The 12,687-nt window shown below is 39.7% G+C and overlaps 1 protein-coding gene across 7 annotated transcripts in view; it reads left to right on the top strand.

Moving 5' to 3' along the window:
- Window positions 1–12,230, top strand: part of NXPE3 (neurexophilin and PC-esterase domain family member 3) — a 46,717-nt gene extending 34,487 nt beyond the window's left edge. For all 7 annotated transcript variants that reach the window (XM_032350298.1, XM_032350283.1, XM_032350274.1 and 4 more), the window contains 2 exons: window positions 8,246–8,452; window positions 10,769–12,230. In XM_032350298.1, coding sequence (XP_032206189.1) covers window positions 8,246–8,452; window positions 10,769–11,319 — 758 coding nt within the window. In that variant the 3' untranslated portion in view covers window positions 11,320–12,230. The remainder of the gene's footprint in view (window positions 1–8,245; window positions 8,453–10,768) is intronic.
- Window positions 12,231–12,687: the final 457 nt, after the last annotated feature.

Raw genomic sequence — 12,687 nt, 5'->3', positions numbered from 1 at the left:
ACCCAGCTTCCCCTTATGCTAACATCTTGTATAACCACATAATACTTTCAAAACTAAGATTTTAACATAAGTATAATATTATTAACTACACTGTAGGGTTTGTTTAGATTTCATTAGTTTTTCCACTCATGTCCTTTTTCTGTTCCAGAATCCAGTGCAGGATCCCACATTGCATTTAGTCACCGTGTTTCCTTAGTCTTCCCTCTATGACATTATCTTAGGTGACTCTTAACTTTGAAGAGCATTGGTTAGATATTCTTTAGAATGTTTCTAGCTTTGGATTTGTCTAATGTTTTCTAATGATTGGAGTGAGACCATGCATTTTTGGAAGAACAGAACAGAAATGCTGTGTCCTTTTAGGAGAGGACATGATGTTGATAGGTATTGTTAATGATGTTACCTTTGATCATTAGGTTCACATGGTGTCTGTCAGGGTTCTCTCTTCTTTATATTTATTCTGTATTCTGGAGAGATGCTTTGAGATGGTGGAAGGCTGAATAATGGCCCCAAAGATATCCAGATCTTAGTCTTTCAAATTTGTGAATGTTGCTGTCTATGGATGGTAAAGGAAACCTTGCATGTGTGATTAAGTTAAGGGTCTAGAAATGGGGAGAGATTATCTGGATAATCTGAGTGTCCCCTAAGTGCAACCACAAGTATCCTTTTAAGAGGGAGGCAGAGGGAGATTTCATACAGAAGCAGAAGGCTGTGTGACAACGGAAGCAGGGAGAGACTTGAAGATGCCGAGCTGCTGGCTTAACATGTGGAGAAAGGGGCCATGAGCCAGAGAACACAGCCCTAGAAGAGGCAATGAGACAGATTGCTCCCTGGCTCCTCCTGAGAGAGCATGGCCTTACTGAGACCTTGGTTTTGGCCCAGTTATATGGAATTTGGACTTCTGGCTTCCAAAATGGAAAGAGAATCAATTTGTGTTGTTTTAAGCCACTAAATATGTGGTAACTTGCTATAGTAGCCACAGGAAACTACTCTCCAGATGTCTCTATATTAAAACAGGATGTAAATGTCCTGTTTCTGCTTACACTTTCACCCACTAATTTTTACATTCATTAGTAGATCTTGCCAGTAGCAATTATTTCTGTAGTATGTAATCCTCATTTTTTAATCTCTCATTCCTAAGACAGTTATTAATTGGAATTTTTCCATAAGAAAGAGTTTTCCCCTTTTTCTTGTTTGTTTAATTATGGCATTACAGGCTTATGACTCATGATTATTTATTTCATTCTTTTTTTTTTTAAGATTTTATTTATTTATTTGACGGATAGAAATCGCAAGTAGGCAGAGCAGCAGGCAGAGAGAGAGAAGAGGAAGCAGGCTCCCTGATGAGTGGAGAGCCCGATGCGGGGCTCGATCCCAGGACCCTGGGATCATGACCTGAGCTGAAGGCAGAGGCTTTAGCCCACTGAGCCACCCAGGCGCCCCTATTTATTTCATTCTTTACGTTATTACTTAATTCAATTGTTATTTGTTTTGTTGCTCTAATTGCTCCGGTTTTGGCAATTGGGAACTTCTTCCATTAGGCTCCTGTGCCCCTTTGACATGCTGTCATTCCCTGCTCCCACCCCCCCCACCCCCGGTGTAAGCACTTCCTTATTTTCTGGCCTCACAATATATTTCAGACCCATCTTGTATTTTCTTTGCCCTGGTCTTGGAAAGGTTTGCAGTCTTCCTACTTTTATTATTTTACTTATGAATCCTGTTTTTCGAAGGCTTTTATTCCTTACCAGCTCTTTAAATGTATTAGTTAACTTATTTTCCTACAAGTTAAAATTATTCTTAGAAGCATATTTAGTCTGCTGAATTGTTCAAGATTACCTGTCTACCCCCAAGCATAGGTATAATTCTAGTCAAATTAAGGAACCATAGGGACAAGATCTGGTTTCTGACAGGCTTTCCCAGTGTCAGAATTGCTGTTGACTTTTCATTAACACCTGTACTATGGGCCCTAGACCATCATAGCCTAATAAAAGCCTTCATGGCTTCTAACCTCACCAACTAAACTAGAGCTCATTTTTGGGGGAGCTTACTGGGAGTTTGGGATAAAACTAGATCAAATAGCAATAGAATAAACACTCACATCTTTGTAGCCCTTTGCTATTTTATCTTTTGAGGGGTATCTTACAGACAATAGAATGCATGGATTGTAAATATATAGTACAATGGAAATTTGCATTTATATATGTCTTTGTAACTGTGGTAGTTCACTTCTAAGATGACTCCCAGGGACCCATGTTCGTATATAATTCTTTTTCTCTCGAGTGTGGAAAGGACCTGCAGATATGATGGGATATCACTCCCATGATTTGATTATGTAACAAGTTGACTTTAAAAAAATATGCTACCCTAGGTAAACCTGACCTAATTGGATAAGCCCTGAACAGGAACCAGGTTCTTCTTGAAGAGAGTTGAAATGTGAGAAGGCTTCCATGTAAGGAAGATACTTTGTTACTGGGTCTAAAGGTGGAGGAGACCATGTGGCCACAAAGGTAGGCAGGTTCTAGGAACTGAAGGGCATTCCCTGATTGATGATCACCAAGGAAACAAGAAACTCAGTCTTATAACCACAAGGAACTGAATCTGGCCAACAATTATTTTTTTATTTTTTATTTTTTATTTTTTTAATTAACACATAATGTATTATTTATTTCAGGGGTACAGGTCTGTGAATCATCAGTCTTACACAATTAAGAGCACTCACTGTAGCACATACCCTTCCCAGTGTCGATCACCCAGCCACCCTATCCCTCCCTTCTACCCCAGCAACCCTCAGTTTGTTTCCTGAGATTAAGGGTCTCTTACAGTTTGTTTCCCTCCCCTGTCCTATCTTGTTTCTTTTTCCTTCCTTACCCCACACAACCCCTTCACCCTGTGTCTTACATTCCTCATATCAGAAAGCTCGTATGATAATTGTATTTCTCTGATTGACTTACTTCACTTAATGTAATACCCTCTAGTTCCATCCACGTCGTTGCAAATGGCAAGCTTTTGTTTTATTTGATGGCTGAATATATTCCATTATATGTGTGTGTGTGTGTGTGTGTGTGTGTGTGTGTGTGTGTGTGTAGACATACTGCATCTTCTGTATCTGTTCATCTGTTGATGGACATCTAGGTTCTTTCCATAGTTTTGGCCAAAAATTTGAATGAGCCTGGAAGCAGATTTCTCTCATCTTCGGAAAGGAGCACAGCCCTGCTGACAGCTTGATTTCACCCTGTGAGACTCTGAGAATCCTGCTGTGCCTTGTCTTGGACTCTTGACAGAACTCTTGATAATAAATGTCCCTTGTTTTTGAGCTGCTTAAGTTTGTGGTGGTTTGTTACACAGCAATAGAAAATGAATTAAGTGTAACTACCACCCACATGAAGATACAGAATGTTTAGTACATATAGAATATTTCCAACATTCCAGTGTTCTCTGTATTTAGAAATGATTGAGACTACTAATACTACTATAGTATTAGACTTTAATGACAGCCCTTCAAAACAACTAGTAATTTAACCATTTTGTAGATAATGAGACCAAGTTCCAGAGACTCATTCAGTTTGACACCTACAGGGGATTAAGAAGATGAGAGTTTAAGTGATTTCTGGGGTCTCACATTGGGGAGGTGGAGCCAAACATACACCAGAGCCTCTGACTCAGGTCTGGCCCCTTTTCTGTGTCTCTTAACCCTGCTTGGGAGGTATGGTGGAGGACATCTTGCTGTTCGGGTTTGTCTGCAGTAGTGGAATCCATCAACTCTCTAAAATCTATGCATCCAAATGATGGAGTGAATGATGAAACACTGTTGGATGTTGGTGAAAACCAGACTGGTGCTGTAATGGATGACACGTCACTCTGTTGTTGATGTGGTAGCGTAGCAAATTGGACAAAACTATTTTGAAGACAAGCGCTTTCAGTTGTTGGAAAAAATACTTCCTACAGAATACATTTTATTTGGCTAATTTAGAAAATCAAAGGGCTCATATCCTCCATATAAAATCTAACTAATTGATATCATGTGCGGGTAGGAAGCCTACTCCCACAACTGTATCTGTAGTGTAATGTATGCCTTTGGGAACAGTATAGCCCTGACCACTAGCTGTCCCTACAACTCTTTGAGAAACTTTGGCAAGTCACTCTGTGACATACTTTCTTCACCTTTAAAAGATATTTAGACTAAAAAAAAAAAAAGATATTTAGACTAGCTATTATTTGAAGTCCTTTTCAACATTCTTTAAGTATGTAGGTATTTCTACCTATACCTATTTATAGCTTTCCTCTATAAAATGCTTAGCTTTTGGAGGACTAAAGTATAAAGAAAAAAAATTAAATTCCCAGGATTTCCTATGGGGACTCAAAGGTAAAGTCACACTCAAGCTCCAGTAATGACTGTGTAGCCAGGACCTTCTCACAGTCCCAGCACTTGACAGGGTATCCCTAAACAGCTCCACACATGCCGTCCTCATTTCTTGTCTTCTTGAGATGACACCCTAGTGTTCCTGTGCCCACTGTGTTCCTTAATGCAAGGAATTGTTTGATTCTTTTTCCTCTCTGTCTTGTCTTGTTTTTCCTTTCATGACCTGTACATTCTCCTTTGGCCTACTTTTTCCTTTTCTTTGTTCTGTAGGTAATACCATGCCAAAAAATTAAGGGACTTGTGCATAACATGTACTTACACACACCTCCCACCCTTAATTCACACTGTATCTCTCACCCAGCTCTTTCTAGATAGTTTAGGGAATTTTTTTTTCCCTCTGCATTTTCTCTCTCATTTTGTCTCATTTGTGGCCCAAATAGCCCTCGTTTTAAAAGGCTAATGAATGACATGGGATCACACCCTTTGGAGGAAAATATAAGCTACAGGTTGTTTTTTTTTTTTTTTTTTAAGATTTTATTCATTTATTTGACAGACAGTTGACAGACAGAGATCACCAGCAGGCAGAGAGAGGGGGGGAAGCAGGCTCCTCACCAAGCAGTGAGCCCGACGCGGGGCTCGATCCCATGACCCTGGGATCATGACCCGAGCCAAAGGCAGAGGCTTTAACCCACTGAGCCACCCAGGCGCCACCAAGCTTTGATTTTTAAAAAGAAGCCAATACTGTTTAGAGAAGCAGGGACCTTACCTGCAAGTAATCGAAACTATTCCTTCTGATTTTGCATAAAGATCTTCTCTGTCTTTATAACGACCTCCAGGAAAACTTCTTCCTTCATTGTCAGTATTTAAGATAACTGTAAAATTAAGTAATAAGTAATTTTTGTTTTAAAATTACTTTAAAAAATATTTTATTTATTTATTTGTCAGAGATTGAGAGAGAGCACACAAGCAGGGGGAGCAGCAGGCATAGGGAGAAGCAGACTCCCTGCTGAGCAAGGAGCCTGATGTGGGACTCCATTCCAGGACCCTGGGACCATGACCTGAGCCGAAGGCAGATGCTTAACCAACTGAGCCACCCAGGCATTCCACATGCATAGTACATTAGGGTTATATATTCAATTTTAGAGACTTTCATATTTTATGTGAAAATTCTGAGATCCAAGAAATGCTGACTTTGAAGCAACTTAAGACTCCTTAAAGTCTTATTAAAATAGGAAAGGTGTTGGGATGCCTGGGTGGCTCAGTGGATTAAGCATCTGCCTTCAGCTCATGTTATGATCTCAGGGTCCTGGAATCGAGCCTCACATCAGGCTCCCTGCTCAGCAGAGTATGCTTTTCCCTTTCTTTTTCCTTCTGCTTCTCTCCTCTGCTTCTGCTCTTTCTCAAATGTATAAATAAAATCTTAAAAAAAAAAAAAAAAAAAAAAGGAAATGTGTTTGTTTCAGTTGACCATAAGAGGGCGATGCAGGTTCATGTATTTTACTTTAAAAATATGCTCTGTTATCTAGTGCTGCATGTGTAAAGAATCAATGGCAGGTTCAGTAATTGATTTGCTTTGCTTGACTTAACTCTGGTAATAAATATTTGAATGGAAATGGTAATTGTTTCCTGTGTGATATATGCTTTTCTTTATAACATGTATTTGACATAGAATAGCCAAGTCTCCTAAATTAACCATGGTAAAAATGGTAACTTCAAAATCACTCTTAATTCCCAGTCTAGTAAATGTTTTCTTTGGGGCCCAGGTGTCTTCTCTAGAGCTCTCTGCCTTTGTAAGCTTGACGTGCTGATGTAATGAGGGAGCTTTAGGCAGGGTATGGTAACATAGTAAAGCCACACTTGGTGACATGGGGAGAAATTGTTTTTGAATAAGCCAGATAAATATTTACCCGCCCTAGTTTTTCTTTGACAATCACATTCTCCAAGTAAAGTTTTTTTTTTTTTTTTTTTAAAAGATTTATTTATTTATTTGACAGACAGAGATCACAAGTAGGCAGAGAGGCAGACAGAGACAGAGGAGGAAGCAGGCCCCCCGCTGAGCAGAGAGCCCGATGCGGGGCTCGATCCCAGGACCCTGGGATCATGACCCGAGCCGAAAGCAGAGGCTTTAACCCACTGAGCCACCCAGGCGCCCCACTCCAAGTAAAGTTTTTATTTTCCTCCCTCACCCTCTCTTTCTTTCTTTCTTGTAAAGTTTAAAAAAAAAAAATGCTGTTTACCTTTCTGCTTAGGCCCTGAACCTTCAAAGAATTAGCAGCTGCCTAAGTTAAAAGATGAAATTTGCACTGTCTATCAAATAGAGCATCTTCTTTGAAGAGAATAAAACCAAAATGATTTTGTGTAATATGAATAATATCAATATGATAAACTGAAAATAGTCACAAATACGGGACTCATAGTTAAATTGCTGAGTCGTATAAACATTTGGATTTCAAATTGTGGTTTAACAGGTGAGACTGCAGAATTACTGGATTATGATAAGGTTGGAGACTTGGGGTGTGTAAGGAAGTGATGTCAAGAAGAAATTGGTGGTTTTTGAAGAATGTAGATTCGAATAAGTGTTGGAAATGAATAAGTGTACAGCTTCAGGAAGAAAGCCAAACAGAAAATGGCTGCCATCTACAACCATATTCTTTTGAGGGGTGATGTTGCACGGTGGTTAGAACGTGGGCTCTGGGGCTCACCAGCCTGGATCAGGTCTTGGCTTTGCCACTTATGAGCTTTGGGTCTAGGTCAAGTCACTTAGCTGTTTTGAAAGGTAGGGGTAACAATAGCACCTACCTCTTAAAGGGTTATCATGAGCATCGAATGAGATAATATGTTTAATTGCAGAGTAAACTCACAAGAAATATTCGCCATCCCAGTCTGTCTATTTTGAAGCATGTAAAGTGTGTTGTTTCTGCAGAAGCATTTTCCGAGGGAGGTGTTAGGGCAGAAGGATGTTGACTCTCCCTCTGAAACGTGTGCTGGCACTTGTGTCATCATGTGTAGTGAGTACACTTGTGTCATCATGTGTAGTGAGTATAAAATGGCTGCTCCATTTTATCTTATTTTACAAAGATTTTATTATTTGTCAGAGACGGGGGAGAGAGAGAGCGCACGCGCGCACAAGCAGGGGGAGCAGCAGGCAGAGGGAGAAGCAGGCTTCCCACAGAGCAGGTAGTCTGATGTGGGACTTGATCCCAGGACCCCAGATCATGACCTGAGCTAAAGGCAGACAATAAAGCGACTGAGCCACCCAGGCACCCCTGCTGCTGCATGTTAAATACTGTTCATTGTGCAAAAAGACCTTCTGAGCCTTCTGTGTTCTGGGGAATAATTCCTTAGAGTGTGTACATTTGGTTTGTTCTCTGTATTGAGTGGTGGTTTTCTGAATTCATATTTGATAGGACCCATAGGTTAAAACTTCCCTTTTAATAGGCTGAGCAAGAGACTGATCTAGTTATACAAATATAAAATATAAATTTAAGATGTGACTTACCTCATAGGCTTTTGTATGAGAAACTTAGTCTGGGATAATACTGGACAGTATTTATATCTACACATTTCCATGATATTTGCCTGCTTTTATTTTTGGCTTTGATAGAAACATGCATAATCAGAGAGGAATGCTCAAGGTCCCCTTTTCCCCTTCTGTCCACCAAAACCCTCACACACAGTTCAGATCTTCCTATTTTTGTGCGAAGGAGAACCTTTTGTAGCAAGGGGAAAGTCTGGGATTTCTCTGAATTGTGATGACAGTAAATCTTACCCATATACAAGTAGGCTAACAAATATAGGGGCATAATTTTGTTTCTTGGGGCATTTTCCATGTAGAGTTTGTTGGAGGAGACTTTCAGAATATCTTATTTTTTTCCTTTTTCTTTTCAGAAACTAACAATCTAGATATATCACAAGGCTCAGGAACTTTTCCTTCTGGATATTATTACAAAGACCAGTGGAGGCCCAGAAAGTTTAAGATGCGCCAGTTTAATGACCCTGACAACATCACAGAATGCTTACAAAGAAAAGTGGTGTACTTATTTGGAGATTCAACAATCAGGCAATGGTTTGAATACCTTACTACGTTTGTTCCAGGTTGGTATTTAACATTTTATTTTACAACTCTTTTCCACATGCACAGAATCAGCTTGCTTCACACCAGTGCCTGAGGAAGGGCACCAGCCAAGGAAGTAATTATTTCTCTGTAGGACTAAAGAGGTATCCTAACCCTGAAGAGCTGTGTGATGGTTTCTGATCCATGGTGGAGTTGACGTATTGATGGAAGCACTGGGTCCTTGGTGAAGTTTCAGACTGATTAGCTGTGTGATCTTGGACATGTTATTGACTTAATGAAGGACTTCTCCATCCTTCATTTCTTCACACACGCAATTAGGCAGTGGGACGGTGTTACCTTACAGCAGACCTTTACTTTTGCTGTTCTGGGCTCTACTACAGAAGTGGACATTTCCAATCGTTTCTCTCCTAGTTGTTTGGTCAGACTCCAAGTTTGTAATAGATTTCACCGGAAGGAAGCAGACAAACTTACTATGGTCCATTTTAATGCATCCATTCAGCAAAACCTTCCCAGTGTCGTCCGTTGGGCATACCATTGGTATGATTCTGAGATGAGCGGGCTCCTACTGAGGGAGTCTTGATCAGTCCCAGCATTCTTAGCTTCCCGATTTCACTGCTGGGCTCTGGGGGTGCTATCCAGACTCAGAATAAAACGCCACTCACTGGAGAGCCATCTTTATTCAAGGGCCTTTTCCTCCTCGTGGAAGGTGTGTGGATGGGGTTAGGAGGGATGAGTCCCGGGTAACAGCACTAAAGCCCCTGCTTACAATTTAGAGAGCTGACAAGTAATTCTGTGGGAACTATTTTTGGGGGCTGTGTATGGCAGGGCTTTCCACCAAGCACAGTCCCCTAGTTTTGTTGTGAGTTGTTGTTGGTATTTTTTTCATCTTTTTTTTTTTTTTTTAACATCAACGTAGTTTCAGACTTAATTTTTAGAAGGAAAGGAAGTAGATATGGTCCCCAAAGTAGAAAGTTAATTCCAGTTTTCGTTTTGCTTGTTTTTTTGAAATAGGCATAGCTGAGTTTAGTCAATAAAGCACGAATTAAAAACGAGAAAAAGAGATATAATTTGAATGGCATAATGCTAAATATGTTTTGATGCTGGCTAGGCAGATTCCTCCAAGAATCTGTAGTTGTTTGTTTCTTAAGTTCTAATGACGTAGCTCATTATTTTCTTTCATCGGAGTGATCACATTGAGTGTCTTGTTTTCCACTATATCCTTTGCAGACAGATTTTCACCTGATAAAGCCTCGTGTCAGTGCTTGATCTTAATCAAAAGAAAAAATGGTAGCTTGAGTTCATTCAACTTAAGTGGGGCCAAATGTGAAGTAGTAATGAATCAGGTAGGAAAATCTAAAAGAGGAGCCTGAGACTGCAGGAGAGAAAAGTGACACCTTTAACCTGTAAGAAGAATGTACGCCAATTATAGTGTGATGTTACTTCTTCAGAATTGACTGTGTACCTCTTGAGATCAAGGACTGTTGACTTACCCATCTGATCCTTGCTGGTTCATGGCACTGAGTAGGTGCTCAGAAGTGCTAATTGACTTGGGTTGCCAGAAGCTACTTAGTCTGTTCTCTGAAAGGCACTTGTAGGAGCATTTAAGTATATGAGACAGGTCCTCTTCCCTTATGGGGCTTATGTTAAGTGATGAATTGTATAGACAGAATTTTTTAGGGTTAACCAAAGAGAAATAATCACTGATTCCTGGGATCTTCAGAAGATCTCAGAGGACATAAACTCTGAAACACCACTTAGATAATTGGGAGGAAGAAGGGAATTCTAACTTGTACAGCTGTCTTTGTTTTTCTTGTGACAGAGATAGACATTCTCTAAGGTATTATTATGATTTTCCATCCATAGGGTGAAATAGAAAGTCAAAAGAAACAGGGTTGCTCCTTTCTTTCATGTATTGCAAAAAGAGGTATTTGGTTACTATTATGTGTTCTTAAAAAAGCAGACATTAGAGCCCTTGTCCTAGAAGAAACAGTATTTGTCCATTAGAAGAATAATGTGTAAATGCCAAGTTGATTTTTAAGATATTCAACAGTAGGTGCAAACAGGAAGATATCTTGGCCTAATGGTTAGAGGTAAAGAGGTTATTTTGCTTCTGAGGTGTACAGACATAGGTATCACTGATAGTTTAAATAATAAATATGTTAGACTAAAGGTCTATTGAGGCCAGTGAAATAATTATTCCCTTTGCACTTGTACCTTTTCGTTATGCTTTCATTTAAGAAAAAGTTCTTTTAAGCTGCTAAGTATAGAATGAACATAATATATGTGCTTGGATTTATGAATTTGAGTTTTATGAATTTGAGTTTTCTTTGTTTCAGATTTAGTGGAGTTTAATTTGGGTAGTCCCAAGAATGTGGGTCCTTTCCTCGCGGTGGACCAGAAGCACAACATCCTGCTCAAATATCGCTGCCATGGTCCACCCATCCGTTTTACAACTGTCTTTAGCAATGAGCTCCATTATGTGGCCAATGAGCTGAATGGCATCGTGGGAGGGAAGAACACCGTGGTTGCCATAGCTATATGGTCTCATTTCAGCACCTTCCCCTTGGAAGTGTACATCCGGCGGCTCAGGAATATCCGTCGAGCCGTGGTCCAGCTCCTGGATCGAAGCCCTAAGACCGTTGTAGTCATTCGAACAGCCAATGCCCAAGAGCTGGGGCCCGAGGTGAGCCTTTTCAACAGTGACTGGTACAATTTTCAGCTGGACACCATCCTCCGGAAGATGTTCTCAGGGGTTGGAGTGTATCTCGTTGATGCCTGGGAGATGACCTTGGCTCATTATTTACCCCACAAGCTACATCCAGATGAAGTTATTGTGAAGAACCAACTGGACATGTTCTTGTCCTTTGTGTGCCCCGTGGAGACCTAGCCCGCCCTGGAGGGGACTGGAGGAATTACATTACCTGTGTTATAGGAAGTTTATGGCTGGCCCCATGGAGAGATAGCTGCTAGTGACATGTACAAAATTTCAAAAGGAACTGGACTTTATATGAGACGTCTAAGGAGCTTAGAAAATGCAGGTTGCATTTATATCTACCTACAGGATTTTTTCCCAATCTTTACATAGCCATTGGAGAATCATTATTAACAACATCTACGCACTGTATTCCTCTTGTAACCAAAGATGCTAATGAGTGTATTTGAATTAGCCTCTCTTGAGAGGAGAGAGTACTGTGCTAAAAACTGTGAGACATATTCTGACTTAAATGGTTGGTAGTGAAGTTTTTGTAGCTTATCTGGTAAAGGAGAATGAGTTTATCTGTATGAACAGCACAGTTGATCCATCTTTGGTGGGATGAACTCATGAGGCTTCTGGTCAGTGCCTCCTGTAACACACTGAAGACTGCTGTCTCTTGATGATCCACCTTTTCTGAGTTGCTTTTCAGGCTGGAATCCTTGCTCAGATTTTTCTAGTGAGAATATTTATAATATTCTGCATTTATCTAGAAAAGAAGCAAGAGGAAAGTATGAAAACAGTACACAAAATCTGTGTGTCCAATTGATACTTGCACTGGGGGGTTGTTACTTATTTCAGCTGAATTTTACATGATGAATACTTTAAAATAATCACTTTTGGAACTGGAAGGGGGAATCTATAATGGAAATTTATTTTTGTGTTTTGAAGTTTGAGGGTTTTAAGAACTGCATTTTATGTAAAGATTGTTTATTATAAAGTTGTAGAAGTTACTTGCATCAATTTCAAGTGTTTCTTTTTTGGTTGTTATTCTGAATTGCATACCAACATTAGAAATTAAAATCTAATTAGAATCTAAAGTTCAATATTGAGATCTAGAACAGGTTTTATTGATTTGAATGTAAGGTACACACATTCTCTCATGCTTGGAAGTAAAAAGCTGCTATTCCTACTGCTATCTTAAAATAATTGAGTTATTGACTTTACTTGACTGTCTTTACCTTATTAATTTAGATGCGTTTAGGTTAACTTGGGGCCTTTTAGTAAGTATAAGTACTCTTTTCTGAGCCACAATAGGTTACAATCTAGTTTTAGTTATCCATAAAGGGACAGATGAAGAGACTGGGGAAGCTTTAGAGATGAAGACAGTTGCTTAAATCATGAAAAAGAATACACTCTTAGGAGAGTGGGCCAAAGAATTTGGAGTTTTAACTTAGAACAGAGAGTGTAAGATCTTCCTTCTTAGCCTTGAGGACCACCTTCAGTTTATAAAATATATATATGGGGCAAGGAGATTTTGAATTATTTTCTGAGTCTAAAGAG

Source organism: Mustela erminea, chromosome 1 (genome assembly GCF_009829155.1).
Source record: "Mustela erminea isolate mMusErm1 chromosome 1, mMusErm1.Pri, whole genome shotgun sequence".
NCBI lineage: Eukaryota > Metazoa > Chordata > Mammalia > Carnivora > Mustelidae > Mustela > Mustela erminea.
This window is presented reverse-complemented; position numbering and strand designations above follow the sequence as displayed.